We start from the raw sequence: 27,524 nt of genomic DNA on the forward strand, positions 1-27,524 counted from the left end.
CCAAAGAAGATCTCAGAAGATCTTAGATCTGCTTCTAAAGGTCACAGGAGCATCTGGATCACAGGAGGAAACGAGTCAGAACTTCTTCAATAGCCACAGCTGCAAATGGAACCGTCTCCTCGTTCTGCTCCAGAACGTGTGCATAACCGCTGGTTCTGATGCTGATTTCTGGGCTTTCCTGAGTTCCTTCATGACTCTGTCTAAAACCTGCTACCACAGGATACTAAATACTCAAAGAAAACGATATGTTACTAGAACTTTCTATTTTTATTCCCACTCTCCTATAATAGAACATATTTTAAATAAATAATTTAACCTAAAATGTTCTCCAGTAAACGTTCCCTCACCTTTACCTGTGCTGTCCTCAGGTTGCTGTGGCGATGACGTCAGCTGACCACCTGGTTCCTTCAGCGTTAGCCGAGCTCAGTCACGTTCCTCTGACGTGTCTGCAGGTTCTCAGGAGAACCTTCAGCTTACCAGTTCTAGCTCTTTATTAAAGGCACGCAGTCTGATGAGTGTAAAAAATGTCAGCATTTTATTTTAGAAAAGTGTGACGTGGCACACTTGTGTTAAAGTTTCAGTCTGTGCACTAAGAGGGGATAAAAACACACGATACAGACGGAACAGGAAGGAGAACATGATTAAAACCGTCTGTGGACCAGAACGAGAAATTCAGGAAGGGATGCAGTTAATGAGACAATTACTAAGAAACACAACAACATCAAAACACACCGGACAGAACTTACACAGAACAGCATTAGCTTTCAGCAGAACCAACAACTTCAAGAACGTAAAAGTGGAAACAATTCCTGGACTGAACTTTTATTATCAGCGTCATAAAACTGGAGATCCTGGAAATCCAGATTCAGAGTAGGAACGTCTCTTTTAACCATCATGATAAGCAGAGCAGGAACTACGTGTTAGAACCTTCCTGGTCTCCATTAGTACATTGTCTGAGGTACCTCAGGTAGAGGTTCTGCTGGTTCTAGGAAATACCTCCATACTTAGTCCCCATCTTATTGTATTACCATGTTCTGAGAATGAAGAAGTACCACTTTGTGAGAAAACCAGTCGGATGAGAACCTCAGGAATTAATAGGATCAGTGGCGTACATAGAACCTTGCTGGAAATAGTCTGTACCCAGTTTAAACTAAGATGGATCCCTGGAACCGGGTGGTACCTGAATGAAAGCTGATCAATTAGCAAGAACTAGGTACTACGTTTACAGGCTATTTCTTTGCTGGAACCCAGTGGTTCATTTGAGAACCCTGAAAGCTTCTATTTTAGTTAGTACTCTACAGAACCACATACTTCTTGGAAACCATAAGTACATCAGAGATTAAGACCCATGCTGGAACCAGAGAAGCTGATAGAACCACGCTGGAACCAGAGAAGCTGTTAGAACCACGATGGAACCAGAGAAGCTGATAGAACCATGATGGAACCAGAGAAGCTGTTAGAACCACGATGGAACCAGAGAAGCTGATAGAACTACGATGGAACCAGAGAAGCTGATAGAACTATGATGGAACCAGAAAGGCTGATAGAACCATGATGGAACCAGAAAAGCTGATAGAACCATGATGGAACCAGAGAAGCTGATAGAACCACAATAGAACCAGAGAAGCTGATAGAACCACGCTGGAACCAGAGAAGCTGTTAGAACCACGATGGAACCAGAGAAGCTGATAGAACCACGTCAGAACCAGAGAAGCTGATAGAACCATGCTGGAACCAGAGAAGCTGATAGAACCACGATGGAACCAGAGAAGCTGTTAGAACCAAGATGGAACCAGAGAAGTATGCAGTGTTTGATCTGAATAAATTACCTTTGCTTGACCTAGACCTTACACCATGTTGAGGCCAGATAACTTGAAAAAGATGACAATGTATGTAGCTAGAACCAGTTTGTCCGCTGGTAGACTGACTTAGAACATCTTCAGAACCTCATGAGAACCTGGGTAGTACCTAGCATGAAGCAGATGGTTAGTCCCAACAGTGCAGCTGTAGGAGGGTAGTCTATGGCTGGAACATGGCGGCTGCTTGTTAAACCGTGGTTAGAGACGGGGGAACCTCTTTAGAACCAGAAGGAACGATGGAAGCTCACAGGGACAAGCCGGAACATTCCTTGAACCAGTCGGCAGATTTTAGGGACCAGATCAACTGGTTAGCAGCTTTAAGCTAGCTTGATTAGAGGTGAGCCATGGATGCAAGGTCTGCCTGGTGTTCTGCTCTGGTACCAGAACTTCTACCTATCAGCAGCCGTTCCCTCTCAGAACCAGGAGGATCTCGGAGAGTGAAACTCGTGTCAGGAAGAGTTGTCTCTTGGACAAACATTTGCTCTGCAGATTCAGACGTGCAGACCAAAAGAAATAAACACTGAAGGAGGAGGTTGGGGGTGAGTGGCTCTAGGGGAAAGAGAACACAAACTACACATCCTCGTGGTTTCACGCAGTCAGAGTAAAGATCTAGCCCTGACACAGAAATGTAAACATGATGAGAAAGCAGTAGAAAAAGCAGGAGGTCCAGGATGTTTGTTGGTTTATGTCACAGTCACTTTAGACCAAGGGCTCCGAGTCACATCCCAGGAGAACTGACGGAGCAGTGAAGGCACCAGGGATAGGAACGCTGCTGGTCACGCCTGTCCAGGAGAACGCCACAGAGAAGCCCACCAGATGCATGACCAAAGTGGTGACCAGGAAGTCACCCAGAAACCCTTAAATCCAAGCCGCAGAGAAGATCTGGCAGAACGTGTAAGACAGAGGTACTCAGGAATGAAAGTCTTCCTCCGGATACAAAAACACAGAACAACATCAAAAATCAGAGTCCACTTCAAGACCAAAAGGAAAAAAGGGTCTTTGAAAAAAAAAAACTCCAGCATCCGTCAGCCTCTGGACCCTTTCAGCTCCCCTTCAGCCGGCAGCGTCAGCACCAGGGTAGACTAGTGTTGCTGCTCCAGTTAAAGACAGAGGCTGGTTCCTGTGGAGAAACGGCCAGGTTAACACCTCAACGCTGGAAAAGACACATTTCTGTCTACAACAAGCTAGCAGTGTCCCTGAAGTCTGACTTCTGTTGTTATTTCTGTTGTCCAGCCTGGATGACAGCCTGGATGGCTCTGAAACGCAGTCTTTACTGAACCAACTACAGCTCAGGTCTGCAGACGGTAGCGCATCACGGACGAGCCCCCAAACACGATACTCCTCGTCTCCTGAGCCGCTACATGAAAAGATCCTCTGATTTCACTGTTTTTACAGCCTTGGTGAGAGAAGACGCTGCAGGGCTGGTCAGCTGTCTGAGGTTCTCCTGACGGACCCTGGGCTGGTCAGCTGTCTGAGGTTCTCCAGACGGACCCTGTGGTCCATTTCTGTTGTAGAAACGCAGCTGTTTCTCACATCTTTAACCAGAACTGGACCACGGGGCAATCAACAACTGCTAATTTAATAAAAATAGAACTACTTAAAAAGTACTTTCATAGCCAATAATCGAGATAAAGTGATAAATAGGACCGTCTCTGGTTTTAACTGAGAACTTCCATTGTCCTAGTCAAAGTCTACTGTTTGCCTAGTTATGCTGAGGAACAGCCATGCAGGGATGTTGGTACCTGAGGAGTCCGGCTGCCTGGAGGCTACGTGGTGGAACTCCCTCTCCTCTCCAGGAACCTACTCCATCCACAGAGAAAACAGGGTCAGTTTGCTGCGTCTGGCCTTTAAGGTTCTAAACAGAACACTGAGGGGGGGGGGGGGGCGCAACATTTCTAAGGTTCTAATCAGGCTTCTGAGGGGAGCCAGAACATTTCTAAGGTTCTAAACATGCCGCAGAGAGGAACCAGAACATTTCTAAGGTTCTAAACAGATCACTGAGGGGGACCGGAACATTTCTAAGGTTCTAAACAGGCCACAGAGGGGAACCAGAACATTTCTAAGGTCCTAAACAGGCCGCAGAGGGAAACCAGAACATTTCTAAGGTTCTAAACAGAACACTGAGGGGAACCAGAACATTTCTAAGGTCCTAAACAGAACACTGGGGGGAACCAGAACATTTCTAAGGTTCTAAACAGAACACTGAGGGAAACCAGAACATTTCTAAGGTTCTAAACAGGCCGCAGAGGGGAGCCAGAACATTTCTAAGGTTCTTAACAGAACACTGAGGGGAACCAGAACATTTCTAAGGTCCTAAACAGAACACTGGGGGGAACCAGAACATGTCTAAGGTTCTAATTAGGCCTCTGAGGGGAACCAGAACATTTCTAAGGTTCTAAACAGGCTGCTGAGGGGAACCAGAACATTTCTAAGGTTCTAATCAGGCCGCTGAGGGAAACCAAAACATTTCTAAGGTTCTAAACAGGCAGCTGAGGGGAACCAGAACATGTCTAAGGTTCTAATTAGGCCTCTGAGGGGAACCAGAACATGTCTAAGGTTCTAAACAGAACAAAGGGGGGAACCAGAACATTTCTAAGGTTCTAAACAGGCTGCTGAGGGGAACCAGAACATTTCTAAGGTTCTAAACAGGCTGCTGAGGGGAACCAGAACATTTCTAAGGTTCTAAACAGAACACTGAGGGAAATCAGAACATGTCTAAGGTTCTAATTAGGCCTCTGAGGGGAGCCAGAACATTTCTAAGGTTCTAAACAGATCACCGAGGGGAACCAGAACATTTCTAAGGTCCTAAACAGAACACTGGGGGGAACCAGAAAATGTCTAAGGTTCTAATTAGGCCTCTGAGGGGAACCAGAACATTTCTAAGGTTCTAAACAGGCTGCTGAGGGGAACCAGAACACTTCTAAGGTTCTAATCAGGCCGCTGAGGGAAACCAGAACATTTCTAAGGTTCTAAACAGGCAGCTGAGGGGAACCAGAACATTTCTAAGGGTCTAAACAGGCGGCTCAGGGAAGAAAACACCAAATGACTAAAATTGGTCCAGGATCATAATTTAACATAATACATGTTAAATTATGATATAACAATTATGTAAAATATGTTTATAATAGTAAAGTTCACTGAATATATTCTTTGAACATAATCAGTGAGTTGTTCAAAAAGCTGCTTGGTTTGAAATGTGATGTTTATGTTAAATATTAATTTACCTTTCTTAATCTTATAAAGTATTCTTTTTTAACTAAACATTTTGGTCTTACATAGACCCTTTTTAATGTTAATGTTTTATTATCAACAATTACTTGCTTTATGCATTTATTTGATGTGATCATTTTGATAATTTCACTATTTGTCTGTTTTATCCTGTAGCTGAAGTTTCATTTATAGATAATCTGATAATTTTCTATCATTTTTGCAGCATAGCTTACATCTACGTGACATTTTAGTTTAACAAAAGTTTGATCAGATCTAAGATTTAGATTCAGACATTTTTAGATATCTGAAATTTAAACCAGAGAATTTAACAACAGCAGCACAAACGTTCTGCGTTATCTGGATGTATATAGATTTAGCAGTTTTTTCTATAATTTTAAAAGATGTTTATGGATAAAATCAAAGCAAAGTGTCTCAGTTTGCGGGTGAAAAAGACAAAATTCAGCACACTCACACTTGGGTCTGCCGGACAAAGTCTGCAAAGCGCTGATCTCTGGAGCACAACTCGATTATTCTGAGACGCTCCTGGATCTCCTGCAGAGAGGTCAGAGGTCAACGCACGGAGATCAAGTTTATGTAAGCGCCCAGCAGGAGGAGAAGTAAAAATACTCGTCTGCGTAGTATAAACATCCTGCTGAGCCTGAAAACGTCTGAGCCAAAGAAACGTCACAACATTGGGTCGGCTTGGCCTGAAGAGTCCAATAACGACTAAAGTAAGAAGCTGCAGCCAAGGCGGAGGACAATAACGACTAAAGTAAGAAACTGCAGCCAAGGCGGAGTCCAAAAACGACTAAAGTAAGAAACTGCAGCCAAGGCGGAGGACAATAACGACTAAAGTAAGAAACTGCAGCCAAGGCGGAGTCCAATAACGACTAAAGTAAGAAACTGCAGCCAAGGCGGAGGACAATAACGACTAAAGTAAGAAGCTGCAGCCAAGGCGGAGGACAATAACGACTAAAGTAAGAAACTGCAGCCAAGGCGGAGTCCAATAACGACTAAAGTAAGAAACTGCAGCCAAGGCAGAGTCCAATAACGACTAAAGTAAGAGACTGCAGCCAAGGCGGAGGACAATAACGACTAAAGTAAGAAGCTGCAGCCAAGGCGGAGGACAATAACGACTAAAGTAAGAAACTGCAGCCAAGGCGGAGGACAATAACGACTAAAGTAAGAAGCTGCAGCCAAGGCGGAGTCCAATAACGACTAAAGTAAGAAACTGCAGCCAAGGCGGAGGACAATAACGACTAAAGTAAGAAACTACAGCCAAGGCGGAGGACAATAACGACTAAAGTAAGAAACTACAGCCAAGGCGGAGGACAATAACGACTAAAGTAAGAAGCTGCAGCCAAGGCGGAGGACAATAACGACTAAAGTAAGAAACTGCAGCCAAGGCGGAGGACAATAACGACTAAAGTAAGAAGCTGCAGCCAAGGCGGAGGAGAAAGTGGCCTGATAACCAGGAGCTGCCATAAATAACAGAGAAAGACTAACCCAGGGTCTGCTGTTTAACATGATCAGATGTTTTCCTGAACTTCACATCCCTACATAACCACGCTTTGGGCTTGGAGGGCGGCTTTTTAAGTGTTTCAGCTGCGTTTCACACATTGAAACGTTGTCTACCTTTATTCAAGGAGCGTGACGTGGCTGGGTGTTCCACAGGGTGCTGGGTCCCTTTGTTTCAGACCTAGAGCCACGGCTGTAATGACGTTACCTCTTTGGTGAGGGTGGTGTTCTGGCAGAGGCTCAGTATTTCCTCACTGCTCCGCTCGTTACAGCAGTACTGGGGTAGGGTGGAGTCATAGCGGCGGTAGTACTGAGAAGTGACCGGGTCGCTCTCAAACATTGGGTTGAACTTTGTGGCTCGTTCCAAAGTTGGAAGACTCTCGTGCCGTCTAAAATGTAAGAAGATAAAACATTTTATTATATTATAAATACTTAGACGAGACTAAATCAGCTCCTAAATGAAAAGTTTGGCCAACCTCAGCGGGTCCTCTGTGTCTTCACCGTCATATTGCTCTCTCAGCGTTCTTGCCAGGAAAAAGATGATCCCACCAGCCACCAGGAGGAAGCCAGCCACCGAGGCGATGGCGATGCCTACCACCAACGGCTCAGAGACGTATTCTTCACAGTGCTCACCACGGTACCACCAGTTCTCCCCAACACGACACCTGCACCAACAAACTTAGTCTTTCACTTGGCTTCTGCTGCTTTAAATGCAAATATTTACCCATATGCAGATGATCTGATCTTTTATAAATATGTTTATTTACTAAATATAATTAGCTGTTGCTCCACAAATTTCCCCACAGCATTCAGTTTGAACCACCAGCTTCAGTTAGAACAGAAATATAGTGATTATATACAACATCCTGTCCATAGACTGTCCATAATTACATAAAGTAGTAATCAGAAGGCTGTAATGCTTCATCTGTTAAACACACGCGATACTCTTTACAGGGTAACAAGTCCCCCTCCCACCTGCAGATGGCGCCCTTGCCAGGAATGATGTCACATTTGCCGTCGTTGAGGCAGAAGTCCTGCTGAACGTCACAGATGCTCTGACATGGAAGGCCGTCGATGCTCAGGTAGCCTGCGTCACACACGCACTCAGCTTCACCTGACCACTGGTTCACCATACACCTGGAGAACTCGTTGCAGGCCTGGAACTTACAGGGATCCGCCCGCTCACCTGATGAACACAGAACAATCTGTCTCACCCACCTGAAGCCATCCCAAAGACATGCAGTCAATATTTCTGTACAGGATGCAGGGCTTGAAGGTTTCCAAGGAGCGGCGACCAGAGCAAGAACAGAGTTTAATTAACCAGGATAGAACCACGCTGAAGACGGGCCACCACCAAGACATGCTGTCATTTCTACAAACCCAGAACCACACCTTTTATGATTGAGTCTCTAATAACCTGCACCAAGGTCTGTTAACCTTCATTCCCTACAAAGTGCTATCATAGCTGACCCTAAGGAGCCCGGTAGCCTCTGCGTGACCTGGCGGGTTTAGCAGATGCTTGTGCAATGGAAAGGTTGTCTGCAGAGTCCAGGGAAGAGGAGGGTAAAGTGCTTATGAAGAGGTCAGACCCCAGTGACTCACTGCTGTAGATTAGCTCCATTAGTCAGTCAGGAGCTCCTAACAATGGCTCAGACAGATTAAAGCACCCGCCAGAGATGCAGAAAAGACCGTTTTCACTTACAAATCCAATGACATAAAGCCTCTTTAGAGCCTTAGAAATGCTCTGGTTCCCCTTAACGGCCTGTTTAGAACCTTAGAAATGTTCTGGTTCCCCTCAGTGGCCTGTTTAGAACCTTAGAAATGGCTCAGACAGATTAAAGCGCCCGCCAGAGATGCAGAAAACACCGTTTTCACTTACAAATCCAATGACATAAAGCCTCTTTAGAACCTTAGAAATGTTCTGGTTCCCCTTAACGGCCTGTTTAGAACCTTAGAAATGTTCTGGTTCCCCTCAGTGATCTGTTTAGAACCTTAGAAATGTTCTGGTTCCCCTCAGTGATCTGTTTAGAACCTTAGAAATGGCTCAGACAGATTAAAATGCTCAGCAGAGATGCAGAAAAGACCGTTTTCACTTACAAACCCAATGACATAAAGCCTCTTTAGAACCTTAGAAATGTTCTGGTTCTTCTTAACGGCCTGTTTAGAAACTTAGAAATGGCTCAGACAGATTAAAACGCTCAGCAGAGATGCAGAAAAGACCGTTTTCACTTACAAATCTTACAGAAACACCAGGTGGTGTTAGTGTCAGCCGTGCTGTTCACATTCATGAGACAACAGGAGCAGTAAAATATGACATAAAGCCTCTTTAGAGCCTTAGAAATGTTCTGGTTCCCCTCAGCGATCTGTTTAGAGCCTTAGAAATGTTCTGGTTCCCGTCAGCGATCTGTTTAGAACCTTAAAAATGTTCTGGTTCCCCTCGGTGGCCTGTTTAGAACCTTAGAAATGTTCTGGTTCCCCTCAACGGCCTGTTTAGAACCTTAAAAATGTTCTGGTTCCCCTCAATGGCCTGTTTAGAACCTTAAAAATGTTCTGGTTCCCCTTAACAGCCTGTTTAGAACCTTAGAAATGTTCTGGTTCCCCTCAACGGCCTGTTTAGAACCTTAAAAATCTTCTGGTTTCCCTGAGTGATCTGTTTAGAACCTTAAAAATGTTCTGGTTCCCCTCGGTGGCCTGTTTAGAACCTTAGAAATGTTCTGGTTCCCCTCAACGGCCTGTTTAGAACCTTAAAAATGTTCTGGTTCCCCTCAATGGCCTGTTTAGAACCTTAAAAATGTTCTGGTTCCCCTTAACAGCCTGTTTAGAACCTTAGAAATGTTCTGGTTCCCCTCAACGGCCTGTTTAGAACCTTAAAAATCTTCTGGTTTCCCTGAGTGATCTGTTTAGAACCTTAGAAATGTTCTGGTTCCCCTTAACAGCCTGTTTAGAACCTTAGAAATGTTCTGGTTCCCCTCTGCGGCCTCTTTAGAGCCTTAGAAATGTTCTGGTTCCCCTGGGCGGCCTGTTTAGAACCTTAGAACAATTATCATTAACTGCTAAGTGATGAACTGCAGCTCAGGTTTACCTCTAAGGACTGTTGGGATTTTACCTGTATCTCTTTCACAGATCCAGCTAACCTGCTGACTCAGCTGGATTTTAAAAGCTGCTGAGATTCATGGTAGGGGCAGCGGTAGAGGCAGTGGTAGGGGCAGCGGTAGGGGCAGGGGTAGGGGCAGTGGCAGGGGTGGAGGTAGGGGCAGCGGTAGGGGCAGTGGCAGGGGTAGGGGCAGTGGTAGGGGTGGAGGTAGGGGCAGCGGTAGGGGCAGTGGTAGGGGCAGTGGTAGGGGCAGCGGTAGGGGCAGTGGTAGGGGTAGTGGCAGGGGTAGGGGCAGGGGTAGGGGCAGTGGCAGGGGTAGGGGCAGTGGTAGGGGTGGAGGTAGGGGCAGCGGTAGGGGCAGTGGTAGGGGCAGTGGTAGGGGCAGCGGTAGGGGCAGTGGTAGGGGCAGCGGTAGGGGCAGGGGTAGGGGCAGTGGCAGGGGTGGAGGTAGGGGCAGCGGTAGGGGCAGTGGCAGGGGTAGGGGCAGCGGTAGGGGCAGGGGTAGGGGTAGTGGCAGGGGTAGGGGCAGGGGTAGGGGCAGAGGTAGGGGCAGGGGTAGGGGCAGCGGTAGGGGCAGGGGTAGGGGCAGCGGTAGGGGCAGGGGTAGGGGCAGAGGTAGGGGCAGGGGTAGGGGCAGCGGTAGGGGCAGCGGTAGGGGCAGCGGTAGGGGCAGGGGTAGGGGCAGCGGTAGGGGCAGGGGTAGGGGCAGTGGCAGGGGTAGGGGCAGTGGCAGGGGTGGAGGTAGGGGCAAGGGTAGGGTTAGTTTTTTTTGTAGATAAAAGGGTCTTGAGTGAAACTAGTGAAGTACCTGAAGACACCTTGTGTCCAGACAGACATGATGTTCAGTGAGTCAGTGCTGTGCAGCAGCTCACGTTCCTCCCAGACGGATTAGCTGAGGTATTAGATCAGATCCTAAGATGTGAAAGGGCAGCTGGGATGCTGCAGGACCAGCTTGGCCTGAGTGCACTGAATGGTCTTCTACTCCACTAGAACCCTTTAATCCTAACAGACACGTGGAGGATCAGGAACCAGACCAGGGCAGATGGTTCAAATGATCAAGGTTCCCCCTCTAATGAACAACAAACTGCTTCTGGAGGAAAATGGTGAGCTGCTGCCCAGTGAAACACAAACTCCAGAGTACTGAAGGCTTTGGTTGAAGCTCTTTCAGCCTTGGTGAACCTTGGTACCACTTGTTCTATCATGAGCTCCTACTGATCTACCCAACCCAACCTGGGTTTCTACTCATAAACTACCGTCCAGTATTCACGGCGCGGCTCCAGGCGGACCGGTCCTACCTGACTCAACGTCCAGGGAGTACTTGTCGATGGCCAGGTTCATGGTCTGGTAGGCGGTGGTAGCAAAGTCCTCCAGGATCAGGTAGATGATGTTGGTGACCTCCTGGGGAACCGGTTTGCCGAAGCGCATTCTGCTGTTGATGACGATGCTGCCGTTTCTGAAGTTGAGGATCTCCAGGTTCTGGAAGTTGTTCAGATTGGACTGGAGGTAAGGGACAAGCTGTGGAGGGAAACCAAAGAGGCGTTATGAGGAGATCCTACCCGGGAACGCATTCAATGGCAACAAAAGCTTTGACCTTCTCACCAGTTGCAGGAAGCGTTGCTCCAGAGCTTGGTACTCCGAGGAGCTCTTGTTGAAGAGGTTCATGGAGAACGCCATGTTGGTCACCCTCAGGCTGAAGAAAACGGTCAGAGCTCTGCCCGGCCGGGCCGGTAGAGCCAGAGCTCCCAGGTCTGAGCCCTGGGCTTCGCTGGAGAAGCCGCTGCTTTCCCCGTCAGCCTCCCCGGTTCCATAGTGGAACAGATCAAAGCTGACGTCGATACTGGGCAGGTCGGAGAAGCCGTGCTCAGACGGCTGGACTTCAACCGCAGAAGAACTTCTGTTAGCTTTGGGCTGAGAGGGAGGAGAAGATGGAGGGATACGGCTCACTACTTCTCCTCTGGAAGGTTCTGTCTCTATCGTCCCGTGTGAAGGCTCGACTTCCTGTTCTCCTTCCTCCTCTGAAGGCTCTACTTCCTGTTCTCCTTCCTCCTGTGAAGGCTCGACTTCCTGTCCAGAACGTTCTCCTTCCTCCTCTGAAGGCTCTACTTCCTGTCCAGAACGTTCTCCTTCCTCCTGTGAAGGCTCTACTTCCTGTCCAGAACGTTCTCCTTCCTCCTGTGAAGGCTCTACTTCCTGTCCAGAGCGTTCTCCTTCCTCCTGTGAAGGCTCTACTTCTTCTCTGGAAGGTTCTGTCTCTATCTTCCCATGTGAAGGTCCAGAACGTTCTCCTTCCTCCTCTGAAGGCTCTACTTCCTGTCCAGAACGTTCTCCTTCCTCCTCTGAAGGCTCTACTTCCTGTCCAAAACGTTCTCCTTCCTCCTCTGAAGGCTCTACTTCTCCTCTGGAAGGTTCTGTCTCTATCGTCCCGTGTGAAGGCTCTACTTCCTGTTCAGAACGTTCTCCTTCCTCCTCTGAAGGCTCTACTTCCTGTCCAGAACGTTCTCCTTCCTCCTCTGAAGGCTCTACTTCCTGTCCAGAACGTTCTCCTTCCTCCTCTGAAGGCTCTACTTTCTGTCCAGAACGTTCTCCTTCCTCCTCTGAAGGCTCTACTTCCTGTCCAGAACGTTCTCCGTCCTCCTGTGAAGGCTCTACTTCCTGTCCAGAACGTTCTCCGTCCTCCTGTGAAGGCTCTACTTCTCCTCTGGAAGGTTCTGTCTCAATCTTCCCGTGTGAAGGTCCAGAACGTTCTCCGTCCTCCTGTGAAGGCTCTACTTCTCCTCCAGGAGGTGTCCTTAGCTCCTCTCCAGGTGGCTCTAATCTTCCTGCAGAAGATGCTACGTGTTCTACTGGGGGCGCAGTTCCCTGTCCTGAAGGTTCTAAGTCTTTTCCAGGAAGGTGGGTTCTACCCTCTGAAGCTGACGGCGTGTCTCCTGAAGGTTCTGCTTCTCTTGCAGACGAGTCTATGTTTCTTTCTGAAGTTTCCACTGCTTCTCCAACAGGTCCGACTATTTTACCTTCTGGAGGTTGGACTTTCCCTAAAGCTTCTTCTCCTTCAGAACGTTCTTCTGGTACTCCAGAAGGTTCAACTTCAGGTCTAGAGATCTCCAACTCCTGCCCTGGAGGGTTAACTTCCACAGGGGAGTGTTGACTTTCCTCTTTTGGAGATTCAGCCTCTCTTCTGGTTCCTGAAGGTTGTTCTCCCCGTCCTAAAGGGTCTGAGTTATCTTGAGGAGCTAACCTTTGTCCACCAGAAGCTTCAGCTTTCACACTCAGAGTTTCAGAGTCTATTTCTGAGGGTTCTGTGTCGCTTCCAGCTCCATGAGGTCTGACATCAGCTTCTAAAGCTTCAGCATCCTCCAGAATCTCAGTTTCTGTTCCAGCTTCTAGCACTTCTGCTTTGCCCTCCCATCCAGAAGGTTCTACTTCCGTATCCAAGGGTTTCACAGCTTCTTCTCCCAAAGTTTCAGGCCCTGTTGACGGGGGTCTTGCTTCCTCTGAAGGTCCTGCTTTAGCTCCTGACACCTCTGGGGTTGTGTCCAGATGTTGGTCAGCTGCTGGAGCAGCTGGAGACCCATCTCCAGAATCAGATGGAGCCTTTTCTGGTGTGGGCTCTGCAGGAGGAGAGTCTGTGGACACCTCAGTGACCTCATCATGGTTGAAGAGGTCCTCATCGTCTGGCGCTGAGTCAGACACCCGGGTGAACGGCGAGTCCTTCTCAGGTGAGAGTGCGATGCTGATGATGGGTTCTGAGGCCACCGCTGCTGTTGGGTCTGGAGGCGCTGTGGTCGTGGTGACAGCGAAGACTTCATCTACCAGCAGGTCATGGTCCAGGCGCTGAGCGGTGGGCGCTGCAGTGGTGGAGAGCCTGGGCTCTAAATGCTGCTCCTCCAGAACCTCAATCTGGTTAGATGCTGTGGTTTCTGCCAGAGGCGGCTCAGGAGCTTCAGCCGGGACCGCAGGTGGTGCTGCTTCCACCCGGGGTTCCCCCACTGTGACGGTCTGTGCTTCAACCAGGTCCACAGCTGGTGGAGCTTTGGTTTGGACTTTCAGCCAATCAGGCCCTTCAACACCTCCTTCATTCAGCCCCGTTGGTCTATGGTCTGTTGGGACGGCGGTCCCCACCACCTCCTCTGAGTCCCTGCCAGGGAGAAGCTCCACCTCCTCGGTGGACGGTGGATTCCTGATGCCAGGACCAGCTGCAGTCCAGAGTCTGGGTTCTGGAGCAGCGGTAGCCGGCACCGCTGAGGTCTGTGGTTCAATCCCAGCGTCGTCCTCGTGGAATCCAGACGCTTCCTCTGTGTGGATGGAAAGGTCTACTGTCATGGGTTCCTGAGCTGAAGGGAGGAACGCCTGAGCCGTGGTCCAGCCTGTGCTGGGTGGCGTCACTAGAACCTCACCCTGGGGAGGTCTCTCTGCGTGTTTATCTGAAGGAGGTTCTTCAGAACCTGGGGTTGTCTGCTGGAAACGCACAGGAGGTTCTGCTCCCTCTACAGATAGATCTTCAGGGGTCGGTGGTTCCACGGCGGCCGCGTCATCATCCGTGTCCATCTCCAGGTCCGGTGGTGGCAGAACTTCATGGCCGCTGACGCCACTGTCCAGACTCACCTCAGAGGTTTCTGACGTCCAGAGATAAGAATCCTGAGCATCTCCAGAGAAACCAGAACCAGATCCATGATCCAGAGTGTGCTCAGCGGGGTTTGGAGCTGAGGGGGGGGCGCTGGGTGCAGGGGAAGCATCAGGACCGAGGGTCTGCTGATCCTCCAGGGCGTTGGGAGAGATGGTGAGGAGGAACTCCTCTTCTTCAATGTTTTCACCATCTGCAACGCAGAGAGACACAGGGATCACCTTCCTGTCCTGCTGGGCTCGGTTCTGTCTACTAGAGGAACGTTGGTCTTAGAACATACTGCTGCTGTTCTTGGTGCTAAAGTCCTTGATTTAAAGCAGATACTTACTGTAGTCAGTCACCGGCTCCAGGTCCACCGTCTGCTCCTGGACTTGGGCCGGCGGTGGCGCTGTTGTGCTTTCGTCGAATAAGAAGACGTCATTCTCACTCACCACCGCCCCCTGGGGACCTTTAACCTGCTCCAAGGTATCAAACAGGAAGTCCTCCTTCTTCAGGAAGACGTTGCTGGTGTCCTCCTCACGGACCGGAGCATCAGGAGGCTTCTCTGCAGCCAGGATGTTGTCCTGAAAACAAGCAGGCGGCTCACGTTCTGCGTTCTGTTGGACTGTTGTCAGAAGATGCTGTTCCACTCACCATGTTCTCGTAGGTATCAGCCGGTTTACTCGTAGGTTTCACAGAAGGCAGCACGTTCCCTGCTTCACACACAAGAACATTTCTACTTGAGGAAAGTTCTCCAGAGGAACCGGTGATGTTCCAAACAAGCCAAGTACCGTTGTCTAGGATGTCCAGGCTGCTGTTGGTCAGGAAGTTGTCTTTGTGCAGCGCCTCAGTGATGAAGTTACGGAAATCAGTGATTGTGTAGATGACCGTGGGCTCCTCAGCAGCTCCAAGATAGCTCCTCTCCACCAGGTTGTTCTGCAGAGTGATGAAGTCCCGCGTGTCGGCGGAGATGCCACCGCTGTCCACCTCCAGCTCCAGGATGACAGCATAGTGCACCTGGACCACCAGACCCCTGCAGGGAGCAGAAGACAGCAGAGGAGCTCCTTCAGGCGGGACATTAAAGGTCTGATACCTTCAGATCCATCAGACGTCATGAAGAAGCCTTCAGGAAACCACTGAACACAAAACCTAAGCTTTGTCTTTAGGACACCAGTGGATTTGTTGCATTTATAAGGCTGGGGAAAGCTGTCTTCTTTAAAGAAAACAGCAGAGGAGCTGCTGTTTTCTTTAAAGAAGACAGCAGCTCCTCTGCTGTTTTCTTTAAAGAAGACAGCAGGACGTGACAGCAGAGAGCCAGGAAGGTCCCTCCTTAAAGTGGCCACTGAGGGCAGACTCTGTAGATCCTCTCAGTCAGATCGCTCGTTAAAGGAGAAGATCAGGCCTGCCTCGTTTACGCTGACACCAAGAGGCTGACTGGCTGCCATCAGACTGAACATTTCCTGTATTAACCCTCTGATCCGAGCCTCTGGGCCTGAGCCAGCCACCTGTTATAGTTTTATTCCTCAGCCTGAGGCTGAACCTGCTGCCCTCAAGGATGGTCTGAGGGCCGGTGGGGCTTTGAAGGAGCAGCAGGAGTAGAGAACTAGTCCTAAAGCTGTGGAGTAATCCTGCCACGCCCAACCACTTATCCCATTAAGAGCTGATTGACTATTGATGAGGATATTAAGCAGAAAAAGGAGGGGGAAGGGACGCTAGAAACCTGATCCCCACAGACATTTAGGAGGAACGAGAACATGGCTAAACTAGCCGTCCCCTCCAGAAGACCTTTAGAACATCTCAACATGACATTGTCCTGCTCTTAGAACATGTTTCTGGCTGAACCGCCCCTGCAGAAGGTGTACACCTTCCCAGCCAGCTGGAGGGGCATTAATCACTGCTCCTGCCAGACAGAGGTCAGAGGTCACGGCTAATCCTTCTGCAGTGAAAACACAAAGGTCCCAGGAATCAGGAGGTACGGCTGGCCAAGCCTTAATGGCCTGGTGTTTGGGAGTCAAAGAAGAAGAGGACATAAAACTTACCTCTGCAGGTCCTTCTGAGGCCTGAAAAGACAAAAGCACAGATGAGCCAACAGAAACCAGACAGAACCCTGAAATCTGACAGGAAGGCTTTTGGCCCAAGATGGAACAGAGATGAATAGTGAAGGTCGTCACCAGTTCCTCTGAGAAATAAACTGGTGACAAACCTCCCTCCTCATCTCTGAAACCAAAGTTTATGGGTTCCTGCAGAACTCCTGCAGAGCAGCTGGAGTCAGGTAAAGCGTACCTGAATTCAATGATGTCAACGCTCTTGAAGCCTGGCAGCCTCTCAAAGGCGTCTTCCACCTGTCAGGTAAAAAGAAAGGATCAGGCAGCTGCTGGGATGCTGCTCTCTAGGACGGCTCCTCCAACCAGAACAACCGGCTGTGGTCACCATGAAGCTGCTGGCCTGTTAGAGATTCACCTGCTGGGTTCACCTGGTTAATCACCTGATTTATTCACCTGGTTTAGCTGCTCAACCTGTTAAGAGATTCACCTGGTTTATTCACCTGGTTTATTCACCTGATTGATTCACCTGGTTAATCACCTGATTTATTCACCTGGTTGATTTACCTGGTTTACCTGCTCAACCTGTTAGAGATTCACCTACTTGGTTCACCTGGTTTATTCACCTGGTTGATTTACCTGGTTAATCACCTGGTTTATTCACCTGGTTGATTTTCCTGGTTTATTCACCTGGTTGATTTACCTGGTTAATCACCTGATTTATTCACCTGGTTGATTTACCCGGTTTAGCTGCTCAACCTGTTAGAGATTCACCTGGTTTATTCACCTGATTCACCTGATTTATTCACCTGATTGGTTCACCTCATTTATTCACCTGATTTATTCACCTGATTTATTCACCTGGTTGATTTACCTGCTTGGTTCACCTGGTTTAATCACCTGATTTATTCACCTGATTGATTCACCTGCTTGATTCACCTGGTTAATCACCTGATTTATTCACCTGGTTGATTTACCTGGTTTACCTGCTCAACCTGTTAGAGATTCACCTGCTTGGTTCACCTGGTTTATTCACCTGGTTGATTTACCTGGTTTATTCACCTGGTTGATTTACCTGGTTAATCACCTGGTTTATTCACCTGGTTGATTTACCTGGTTTATTCACCTGGTTGATTTACCTGGTTAATCACCTGATTTATTCACCTGGTTGATTTACCCGGTTTAGCTGCTCAACCTGTTAGAGATTCACCTGGTTTATTCACCTGATTCACCTGATTTATTCACCTGATTGGTTCACCTGATTTATTCACCTGATTTATTCACCTGATTTATTCACCTGGTTGATTTACCTGCTTGGTTCACCTGGTTTAATCACCTGATTTATTCACCTGGTTTAGCTGCTCAACCTGTTAGAGATTCACCTGGTTTATTCACCTGGTTTATTCACCTGATTGATTCACCTGCTTAATTCACCTGGTTAATGACCTGATTTATTCACCTGATTTATTCACCTGGTTGATTTACCTGGTTTACCTGCTCAACCTGTTAGAGATTCACCTGCTTGGTTCACCTGGTTTATTCACCTGGTTGATTTACCTGATTTATTCACCTGGTTTATTCACCTGGTTGATTTACCTGGTTAATCACCTGATTTATTCACCTGGTTGATTTACCCGGTTTAGCTGCTCAAACTGTTAGAGATTCACCTGATTTATTCACCTGATTGGTTCACCTGGTTTATTCACCTGGTTGATTTACCTGATTTATTCACCTGGTTTATTCACCTGGTTGATTTACCTGGTTAATCACATGATTTATTCACCTGGTTGATTTACCCGGTTTAGCTGCTCAACCTGTTAGAGATTCATCTGATTTATTCACCTGATTGGTTCACCTGATTTGTTCACCTGATTTATTCACCTGGTTGATTCACCTGATTTATTCACCTGATTGATTTACCTGGTTTATTCACCTGCTTGGTTCACCTGGTTTATTCACCTGATTGATTCACCTGGTTGATTCGCCTGGTTGATTTACCTGGTTATCACCTGATTTATTCACCTGGTTGATTCACCTGGTTGATTTACCTGGTTGATTTACCTAATTTATTCACCTGATTGATTCACCTGGTTGATTTACCTGGTTTATTCACCTGCTTGGTTCACCTGGTTTATTCACCTGGTTGATTTACCTGGTTTATTCACCTGGTTGATTCACCTGGTTGATTTACCTGATTTATTCACCTGATTTATTCACCTGGTTGATTCACCTGATTTATTCACCTGGTTGATTCACCTGATTTATTCACCTGCTTGGTTCACCTGGTTTATTCACCTGGTTTATTCACCTGATTTAATAACCTGATTTATTTACCTGGTTGATTCACCTGATTTATTCACCTGGCTGATTTAATAACCTGGTTTATTCACCCGATTTAATAACCTGGTTTGTTCACCTGAGTGATTCACCTGGTTTATTCACCTGGTTAATTTACCTGATTTATTCACCTGCTTGGTTCACCTGGTTTATTCACCTGGTTGATTCACCTGGTTTATTCACCTGCTTGGTTCACCTGGTTTATTCACCTGGTTGATTCACTTGGTTTATTCACCTGGTTGATTTACCTGATTTATTCACCTGCTTGGTTCACCTGATTTATTCACCTGGTTGAGTAGCCTGGGTTAACTGGTCCAACTGTTATTCACCTTGCACCAGTGGTTAGTTAGCGCTGAAGGTGAAGGGCCCAGAGTTAGTCAGTGATTTCAGAAGCTGCAGGTGCTGATCCTGGTCAACTCCTACGGGACTCATGGGACTACTCAGACTTTTCTTAGTTAAAACTATAATTAAAATGATTCCTCGTTGACCGGTTATAGTTCACATAATTAAAACAAATGATTCCTCGTTGACCGGTCCTAATTAAAACTTCGAGGTGAACCATTAAACGTCTATTTTCCTTCTATCCAGGCACTAGCAGGTTGTCCCATCAGTGGACAACGCTGTCAGGGATACAGCCTTTAACGAACCAGAACAGAGTCATCTGTGTGGAAGGAAGACGAGTAAAGACTGACGCTGTCCTTGTATCACTGGCTGAGATCTGCTGCTCACAGCTTTTATCTGGAAGTAGAAACTGGTTCTGGGGCCTCGGTGGCCGGTGGCTGCCCTCTTCTTCTTCTGCTGCTTCTATTAGCACTGTGATCCACTCCATACTCCCTCATTAAAGAGCCTGACCCTGACATTCGAGCCATAAACTGCTTTCCCACGTCACTAACATGGGCCGAGGCCCAGAAACCTCCCAGCGGAGCGGGAACACGCTGCGCTGCTTTCCTGGCAGCGCTGCTTTTTCCAGCAGTGAGTCACTGCTCGTATACGGACGTCCTCTGCAGCCCACCGGCTCGTATAGACGGCCCCTGGCAGAGCACAGCAAGCTGAGCTGTAAAGCACGAAGATCCTTAAAGCATGAAAATCAGGCGAGGCCTTTAAACCGGAGCCAGACTCCTGAGTCTGCAGTTTGAGGGAAACCACCAGAGAACCAGTTTTACTGAGTTGAAGACGTCAGAGAGAGGGATACAGAGGAGGCGGCAGGAAGCGCCGAGTCAAAACAAGAAGAGGATAACAACACGAGGCAGACTGGGGGATCATTTCAGCAGACGCTGATGTCCACAGGAGAAAAGGATCACTGCCATCTTTTAGAGATCTGAGTGGATTTGCCATCAGGTCATTGTCCTCTGACCCTAACATCCTCACCTAATGCTGCAGGTAGAGGTCTAACCTTTAAACCTGAACTGAAACCCCGTCCCCTCTGCTCCCCCGGCTCACTGACCGACCCTCACCTAATGCTGCTGGTAGAGGTCTGACCACTGAACCCCGTCCCCACTGAACCCCGTCCCCACTGCACCCCCCGCTCCCTGACCGACCCTCACCTAATGCTGCTGGTAGAGATCTTACCTTTAAATCTGAACGGTCCCACTGCACCCTGTCCCCTCTGCACCACCCGCTCCCTGACCGACCCTCACCTAGTGCTGCTGGTAGAGGTCTAACCTTTAAACCTGAACGGTCCCACTGAACCCCGTCCCCACTGAACCCCGTCCCCACTGCACCCCCCGCTCCCTGACCAACCCTCACCTAATGCTGCAGGTAGAGATCTGACTATTGAACCTGAACAGTCCCACTGCACCCCGTCCCCACTGCACCCCCCGCTCCCTGACCGACCCTCACCTAGTGCTGCTGGTAGAGGCCTAACCTTTAAATCTGAACTGAAACCCTGTCCCCACTGCACCCCCCCCCCCCCGCTCCCTGACCGACCCTCACCTAATGCTGCAGGTAGAGATCTGACTATTGAACCTGAACAGTCCCACTGCACCCCGTCCCCACTGCACCCCCCGCTCCCTGACCGACCCTCACCTAGTGCTGCTGGTAGAGGCCTAACCTTTAAATCTGAACTGAAACCCTGTCCCCACTGCACCCCCCCCCCCCCCCGCTCCCTGACCGACCCTCACCTAATGCTGCAGGTAGAGATCTGACTATTGAACCTGAACAGTCCCACTGCACCCCGTCCCCACTGCACCCCCCGCGCCCTGACCGACCCTCACCTAGTGCTGCTGGTAGAGGCCTAACCTTTAAATCTGAACTGAAACCCTGTCCCCACTGCCCCCCCCCCCCCCCCGCTCCCTGACCGACCCTCACCTAATGCTGCAGGTAGAGGTCTTACCTTAGAACCTGAACAGTCCCACTGCACCCCGTCCCCACTGCACCCCCCCGCTCCCTGACCGACCCTCACCTAGTGCTGCTGGTAGAGGCCTAACCTTTAAATCTGAACTGAAACCCCGTCCCCTCTGCACCCCCCAGCTCCCTGACCGACCCTCACCTAGTGCTGCTGGTAGAGGTCTAACCTTTAAACCTGAACGGAAACCCCGTCCCCTCTGCACCCCCCGCTCCCTGACCAACCCTCACCTAGTGCTGCTGGTAGAGGTCTAACCTTTAAACCTGAACGGTCCCACTGCACCCCGTCCCCACTGCACCCCCCGGCTCCCTGACCGACCCTCACCTAATGCTGCAGGTAGAAGTCTGACCTTTAAATCTGAACGGTCCCACTGCACCCCGTCCCCACTGCACCCCCCGGCTCCCTGACCGACCCTCACCTAACGCTGCTGGTAGAGGCCTAACCTTTAAATCTGAACTGAAACCCCGTCCCCACTGCACCCCCCGGCTCCCTGACCAACCCTCACCTAATGCTGCAGGTAGAGATCTGACTATTGAACCTGAAGAGTCCCACTGAACCTCGCCCCCACTGCACCCCCCGCCTCCCTGACCGACCCTCACCTTGCGTTTGAAGTGTCGGGCCAGCTGCTGGTACTCTAAGCTGCCCGGGTCTCTCAGAGCGTCGTTGTAGGTCTCTCCTTTCAGCTTGATGCGCAGCTCCACCACGTGGTCCCTCAGGGGCCGTGGGGGCCGCAGCAGCGTCTCGTCTATCTCATTACCGATCTAAACATGCAGAACATACCGAGAGGGTGAGCCGATGAGGGAATCTCGACCGATCAGAGCTAGCTATTCTACGTGAGCTTACCGAGTTCTCCTCCTCAGCCTCCCCCACAAAGCCGTTGTTTCCCAGCAAGTTGTCTTCTTCTTCCTCCTCATAGGGATGCACTGCTAGATCCGGGAAGTTGCCGTTGTTGGTTTCCACCACATACTTAGCAGTGGAACCTCCAGGGGCCTCCTCAGTGGGACTTACTGTTGATGTTCCTCGTCTAGCTTCTTCTACGTCTGTTTCACCGGGGGAACCAGGTGCAACCTGTAAAGGAGCCTCTGTCATGAAATCTTCTGATGGGAGAACTGCCAGGGAACCATTCTCTGTGGGTTCTTCAGGGAGGACGGTCTGGAGAGAGTCTGGTTCTGATATGGTCCATGGTAGCACTGTGGTCACAACTTCTGGAGATGTTTTGCTGGCATCTTCATCTTCAGGAACCAATTCTACCACCTTGGTTGCTGGTTCCACCACAGGGGAAGTAGTTCCTTTGATGGTTTGGGGTGGAATGTCAGCCTCAGAACCGTGTGGAGATCCAGTAGACGCATCTTCTACAATAGTTCCCTCCAACTCAGTCACAGGCAGTTGTTCTTTGGGGCGTTCTGAACCTTCAACAGTTACAGGAGCCTGTGGTACTAACGACTCCTGTGGAACATCTGTTGTTCCTTCATCTGACGTTTCAGAGGTTCTGCCCTCCTGCTCCTTAGACGGTTCCCCAGCTGCTGCTTCTTGCTTTGTATCTGAAAATGTTGGAGGTCCAGGTCCAACGGAGTCACCTGGTCCTGGTTGTCTTGTAGGTTCTGGGTTCCTCCTAGGTTGTTCCACTATTGTTTGGGCCTCTTTGGGGGGTTCTGTAACTGCTTCCACTCCAGGTGATGGTTCTCCATGAAGTCTTGGATCTTTAGCTGGTTCTGTTTCTTGCGGTCTTGTAGGTTCTTTCTTATAACCTGCTCTAGTTGGAGGTTCTAATTCTTCTGTTGGTTCTCCAGCAGGTGTAGGTTGCTGTGCAGTTGTAGGCTGTGGTTCTTTTGTTGCCTCTTCAGAAGGCTCTTTAATAACAGTTGGTTCTGTTCTGGGTTCTGGTACCAGAGCAGGCTGTTTGGGGGCGATGTCTTGTTGAAGTTTTATTTCCTGTAGAGGTTCTTCAGTGGTTTCTGTTTTGGGGCCTGGTTCTCCTGTAGGTTCTGTTTTAGTTGGTGGTTCTGTTTGTTCCATTTCTTGAGCTGGTCTAATCATTCCTTCGGTTTCATGCGATGATTCTTTGATGAGTTCCACTTCTTGGCCAGTTTTTTCTATGTGTAAGGAACCTTGTGTTGGTTCTTCAAAGGTTCTAGGTTGATCTTCTGCAGCCTCAGCTTCTTGAGCAGGTTCTATGGTGGGCTGTGCCGTCTCTGGGGGGGAATCTGTTGATTGTGCTGGATCTCCTGTGGGTTGAGTTCTTCCATCTTTGGTTGTTCCTTCTGTGGGTTTCATGGTTTGCTGTGTTTCTTGTGTTGGTTCTTTAGTCTGTCTGGGTTCTTGGTCTGGTTTTTCTGGTTCTCCCACATGTTTTACTTCTTCCCGTCCTCTAGTAGACTCTTCTTTCTCTTGATTTATGATGGGATCCGTTTCATGTGATGGTTCTTTGGTGGGTTGTGGAACTTGTTCTGGTTCTGCTGTGGGTTCTGATGAGTTTGCTTCATCCGTTGTTTCTTGTTTAGTTTCTTGTGTCGGTACAGTGCTTGGTTCTGTTAATTCTGTAGAGGGATTTGGTTTCAAGGTGGGTCCGGGTTCCTGTTCTAGTTCTCCGCCAGCTTTTGCTTCTTCTGCTGGTTTCATTCCAGCATCTGTTTCTTGTGCTGGTTCTGTTCTGAGCTCTGGGAACGGTTCTGCTTGTGTCGTGGGTTCTGATGAATTGGCTTCGATCGTTTTGTCTGTGATCTCTATTTTTGGAGAAGGTTCCGTCTCTTGTTCTGGTTTAGTGGTTGGTTCTGGTTCTTGTGTGATGTCTACAGTGGGGTTTATTTCTTGGACTGGTTCTCCAAAGGTTTCAGGTTCTGCAGTGGGTTTTGGCCTTTCTTCCCTAGCTTCTGCCTTTCTCGTTGCCGGTTCCGTTGACGGCTTTTCTGTAGTTCCTTCAGGAGAATTTATCTCTGCTGTCGGTCCTGTTGAAGGTTGAGGTTCTTCAGCAGTTACTAACTGAAGTTCTACTTCATGTGCCGGTTTCTCACCGGTCATGTCTACTGTGGGTTCTGTGTCATCTCTTGGTTCCGTTTTAAGCTCTGTTCCTTTGAGTGTTTCTTCTACATTTTCTGGTTCCGCAGCATCGGTTCTGGGAGGTACTCCTGCTAAAACTGCATCTCCTAAAGGTTCTGGTTCATGTGTGGTTGTTGCTGTGAGTTCTAGTTCCTCTACAGTTTTGAGTTCGTTATTCTCTGTGGGTTCTGTAGGTGTATATCCATCTTCACCAGAACCTCCTGCAGCTTTAATAGCGGCACCTTCTGATTCTGCTCCGCCTCTCACCGATTCTTCTTCAATGATCTTCTCTTCTGGTGGTTCCACCTGATCTTGCGTCTTGTTCTGATGTTCCTCTGAGTGTGCTGCCCAGTCTGGGTTGATGGTGGTTTCTTCTGGTGGAGCCGGTTCTTTTTCAGCACCAGGCTCTGTTGCACCTTCAGCCATCTGATCTTCTTCATGTGTGACCTCCATCACCTCCTCTGGCTCTGCTGTAGAAACAGGAACAGGATGTTCTCTGCCGGTTTTCTCTGTCGTCATGGTTCCCATTGTTGGGATCTCCTGAATAGCATCTTCATCTCCTTCTGGAATAAGGAACGGTTTGATGGTCATCTCAGGGTCTTCTCCTACTTCAGCCATCGTCTGGGAGGTGGTTACCAGGATGGAGGCTGGAGAAGAACCATCTGCGTTGGATTCTGGTTCTGGAATCTCATTGGTGTTGATTTCCGTCTCCTCTTCAGGTTCCACCGTCAGAACCACAGTGGGTGTCTCTGTGGGGACCCTTGTCTCATCTTGGCCCACCTCTACAGCTGCCTCTGAAGGAACATCTACCTCGCCTTTAGAAGGACTTTCAGCTTCAACAGCAGGTTCTTGTCCCGCCTCAGTGACACCAGGGACAGCATCTAAAGAGTTCTCAAAGATGTCCTCCTGTCCTGGCCTGAGAGAACTTGTAGCAGTCGTTCCAGGCCTGTCTTCTGTCTGGACCTCCTCAGCTACTGCTGGAGTCACTCCTGGAGGTAGATGGTCCTCTGCGTCCTCCTGAGTGAAGGTCTCTGCAGCAGGGAAGACGGTGGGCTGTGGAGGCATCCCTGGAGCTGCAGGTTCCTCATCCTCTGGATCTGCTACATGCAGGCTGGTCAACTCTTCAGTAATCGTTTCTAGGATTTCTCCATGTTCTAGAAGCTCTTCTTTGTCTTTTGCTCCGTCTGAACCAGTGGCAGCCTCCTGATCTGTGGTGCCAACATGCTGGTGGGGAACATGGTGACCAGCTGTGGTCATCTCTGTGGTCTGCTCTGAAGTGGCTCCATCGTTTAAAGCGTTGACGTCTCTGATGTCCTCAGCCGGACTCTGTGAAGCAACGCTGGCCACGGTCTCCTGGATATCATTAGAGTCTTCTGGCACGGGGTCAGCAGCCAGGTCAGAGGTTAGATTCCCAGGTAGGAACGTCTCCTTAGGTGGAGCTTCAGTAGCAGAGGGTGGAGGAGTCCCAGAGGTGACTCCAAAGCCGGGAGAAAGCTCCTCCTTACGGACTGTAATAGCTTCTGATCCAATGACAGCGCTGTTGTCTCCTGTAAAACGGTATTAGTGGAACGGATTAAAGGAAGCATGTCTGTCTGGAGCTCAGCCTGAGATGAAGGCTGGAACAAACCCCAGAGAAAGGAATCTGTAAACGTGTGGTTCTGCTGTTCCTGCACAAGGCCACCATGTTCTCCATGTTCTCCATGTTCTCCAGCTAAAGCGCCTGGGGAATGATTTCATGCCCTGCATCTGAAATGATCCTGAAATCAGTCATTGCTGAGCTCTGTAAGGCTCACAGTGTTCCTGTGTGTCCTGAATGATGTTATCCAACAAGGCGTTCTGTTATCTCAGCTACACGGGGCAACGGCCCGCACCAACTCTAAAACTAATTAACTCCCCCTGGGATCATTAAAGTGAGTCTGATTCTGAGTCTGATTCTGAGTCTGATTCTAAAACTGCCCTGAACCCTGAACTTGGTGGGTCAGACTATGCAGACATTATCATCCAACAGGTCCAGAGCTCTAATGGGCTTCAGTGGTTCCTGGTTCCTGGCCTACTGTGGTCTTTGCTGGGGCCAGGGGGGAACCAGGGGGGGACCAGGGGGGGACCAGGGAGGGACCAGGGGGGAACCAGGGGGGGACCAGGGAGGGACCAGGTGGGGGGACCAGGGAGGGACCAGGGAGGGACCAGGGGCCTGCACCGACTCAGTCACGTCTCCTCCGTCCCCTCACCAGGCTGCTGCCCGTAAATAGGCTTACAGATCTATTCTGAGCGCCGCGTCAGACGCTTCCAGACACCGATCGGGGTGTAAGGTGAGGGACGGCAGCTCCTGACAGCTCCACTCCAACCTGAACCAAAGGCCTCAGAGCAACCCCTGTCTACCTGTTTATGAGCAGAACCATCATCTTCATCATCAGTGAAACCCATGCTCTGCATCCAGCCCGTCCCCCAGGGAGCAGCGGGCTGGACCCCATCAGCACCATCCCCGTCAGCCACCAGGTGACGGTCTAGCTCAGCCTTAGCTGGAGGACATGCAGATGACCCCACACCTTGTGGTTCTAGGTTCTCCGTTCGTTGCCAAACTCTAGAACCTCTTTAAGGCGGCGTGTGGGTGCTCACTGGCCACTAAAGTCATTAAAATCAGGGTTGTTGGAGGTTTGGAGAAAGGCTGCAGATTTTGGCCTTAGTTCTGGTTCAGGTTGGTACCGGTCCACAGAGATGGTGCCTTCATAGCTCAAACCCAGCAGCTCTCTGGCCCAGACAGAGGCTGCCGGGTCTTCACATGATAAGGTCGCTCCACTCATAGATCATTCATTAAAAGTTCTGATTGTACCTGGTAGGCCCGATACTGCAGGTTCTTCTGTCTGGACAGGTGGTTCCGACCTGCAGGACAAACACACAACACAACGGTGTTTTAATACACAGCTCAGAACAAGGTGGCGATGGTCCAGAACATCTGCTTCTCCTTATGACTAGACCCGTCCAAACAAAGACCCAGAACTCCACCCTGGATGAACCCGTCTGACCGGCTCCATCGGCAGGGCTCCTCAAAGATCATAACGGACCATACAAGGTTCTACTGGACCTGCCGGTAGGGTGTCTGTACCAGACGGACCCATTAGAACAAAGCAGGTCCGGTTCTGGTAGCGCTACAGAGGAATGTACAGCTGCTAAAGGGAGATTTCTATTTTAAATTCAGATGCTTTGATTATAGCATCTGAAATAAATAATACATTTATTTTTTATCAGAAAGCAGCAAAGCCCGGGTTCTGTCCTCCAAGCAGAGCGCCCCCTGGTGCATTAAAGCAGCAAAGCCCGGGTTCTGTCCTCCAAGCAGAGCCCCCCCTGGTGTATTAAAGTAGCAAAGCCCGGGTTCTGTCCTCCAAGCAGAGCCCCCCCTGGTGCATTAAAGCAGCAAAGCCCGGGTTCTGTTCTCCAAGCAGAGCGCCCCCTGGTTCATTAAAGCAGCAAAGCCCGGGTTCTGTCC

The 27,524-nt window shown here is 49.3% G+C and overlaps 1 protein-coding gene across 5 annotated transcripts in view; it reads right to left on the bottom strand.

Moving 5' to 3' along the window:
• Nucleotides 1–512: 512 nt before the first annotated feature.
• LOC105922610 (titin homolog) overlaps nucleotides 513–27,524 on the bottom strand; it is a 44,715-nt gene continuing 17,703 nt past the window's right edge. For 3 of the 5 annotated variants that reach the window (XM_036133811.1, XM_036133812.1, XM_036133814.1), the window contains 16 exons: nucleotides 26,871–26,920; nucleotides 21,848–25,587; nucleotides 21,604–21,765; nucleotides 16,565–16,623; nucleotides 16,321–16,341; nucleotides 15,073–15,314; nucleotides 14,936–14,997; nucleotides 14,631–14,865; nucleotides 11,281–14,495; nucleotides 10,977–11,196; nucleotides 7,563–7,773; nucleotides 7,064–7,252; nucleotides 6,796–6,976; nucleotides 5,542–5,621; nucleotides 3,602–3,659; nucleotides 513–2,979 (listed from right to left, as the gene is read on the bottom strand). In XM_036133811.1, coding sequence (XP_035989704.1) covers nucleotides 3,626–3,659; nucleotides 5,542–5,621; nucleotides 6,796–6,976; nucleotides 7,064–7,252; nucleotides 7,563–7,773; nucleotides 10,977–11,196; nucleotides 11,281–14,495; nucleotides 14,631–14,865; nucleotides 14,936–14,997; nucleotides 15,073–15,314; nucleotides 16,321–16,341; nucleotides 16,565–16,623; nucleotides 21,604–21,765; nucleotides 21,848–25,587; nucleotides 26,871–26,920 — 8,701 coding nt within the window. In that variant the 3' untranslated portion in view covers nucleotides 513–2,979; nucleotides 3,602–3,625. The remainder of the gene's footprint in view (nucleotides 2,980–3,601; nucleotides 3,660–5,541; nucleotides 5,622–6,795; nucleotides 6,977–7,063; nucleotides 7,253–7,562; nucleotides 7,774–10,976; nucleotides 11,197–11,280; nucleotides 14,496–14,630; nucleotides 14,866–14,935; nucleotides 14,998–15,072; nucleotides 15,315–16,320; nucleotides 16,342–16,564; nucleotides 16,624–21,603; nucleotides 21,766–21,847; nucleotides 25,588–26,870; nucleotides 26,921–27,524) is intronic. The other 2 variants (XM_036133815.1, XM_036133813.1) reach the window with 2 other exon arrangements.

Source organism: Fundulus heteroclitus, unplaced genomic scaffold, assembly GCF_011125445.2.
Source record: "Fundulus heteroclitus isolate FHET01 unplaced genomic scaffold, MU-UCD_Fhet_4.1 scaffold_68, whole genome shotgun sequence".
Lineage (NCBI taxonomy): Eukaryota > Metazoa > Chordata > Actinopteri > Cyprinodontiformes > Fundulidae > Fundulus > Fundulus heteroclitus.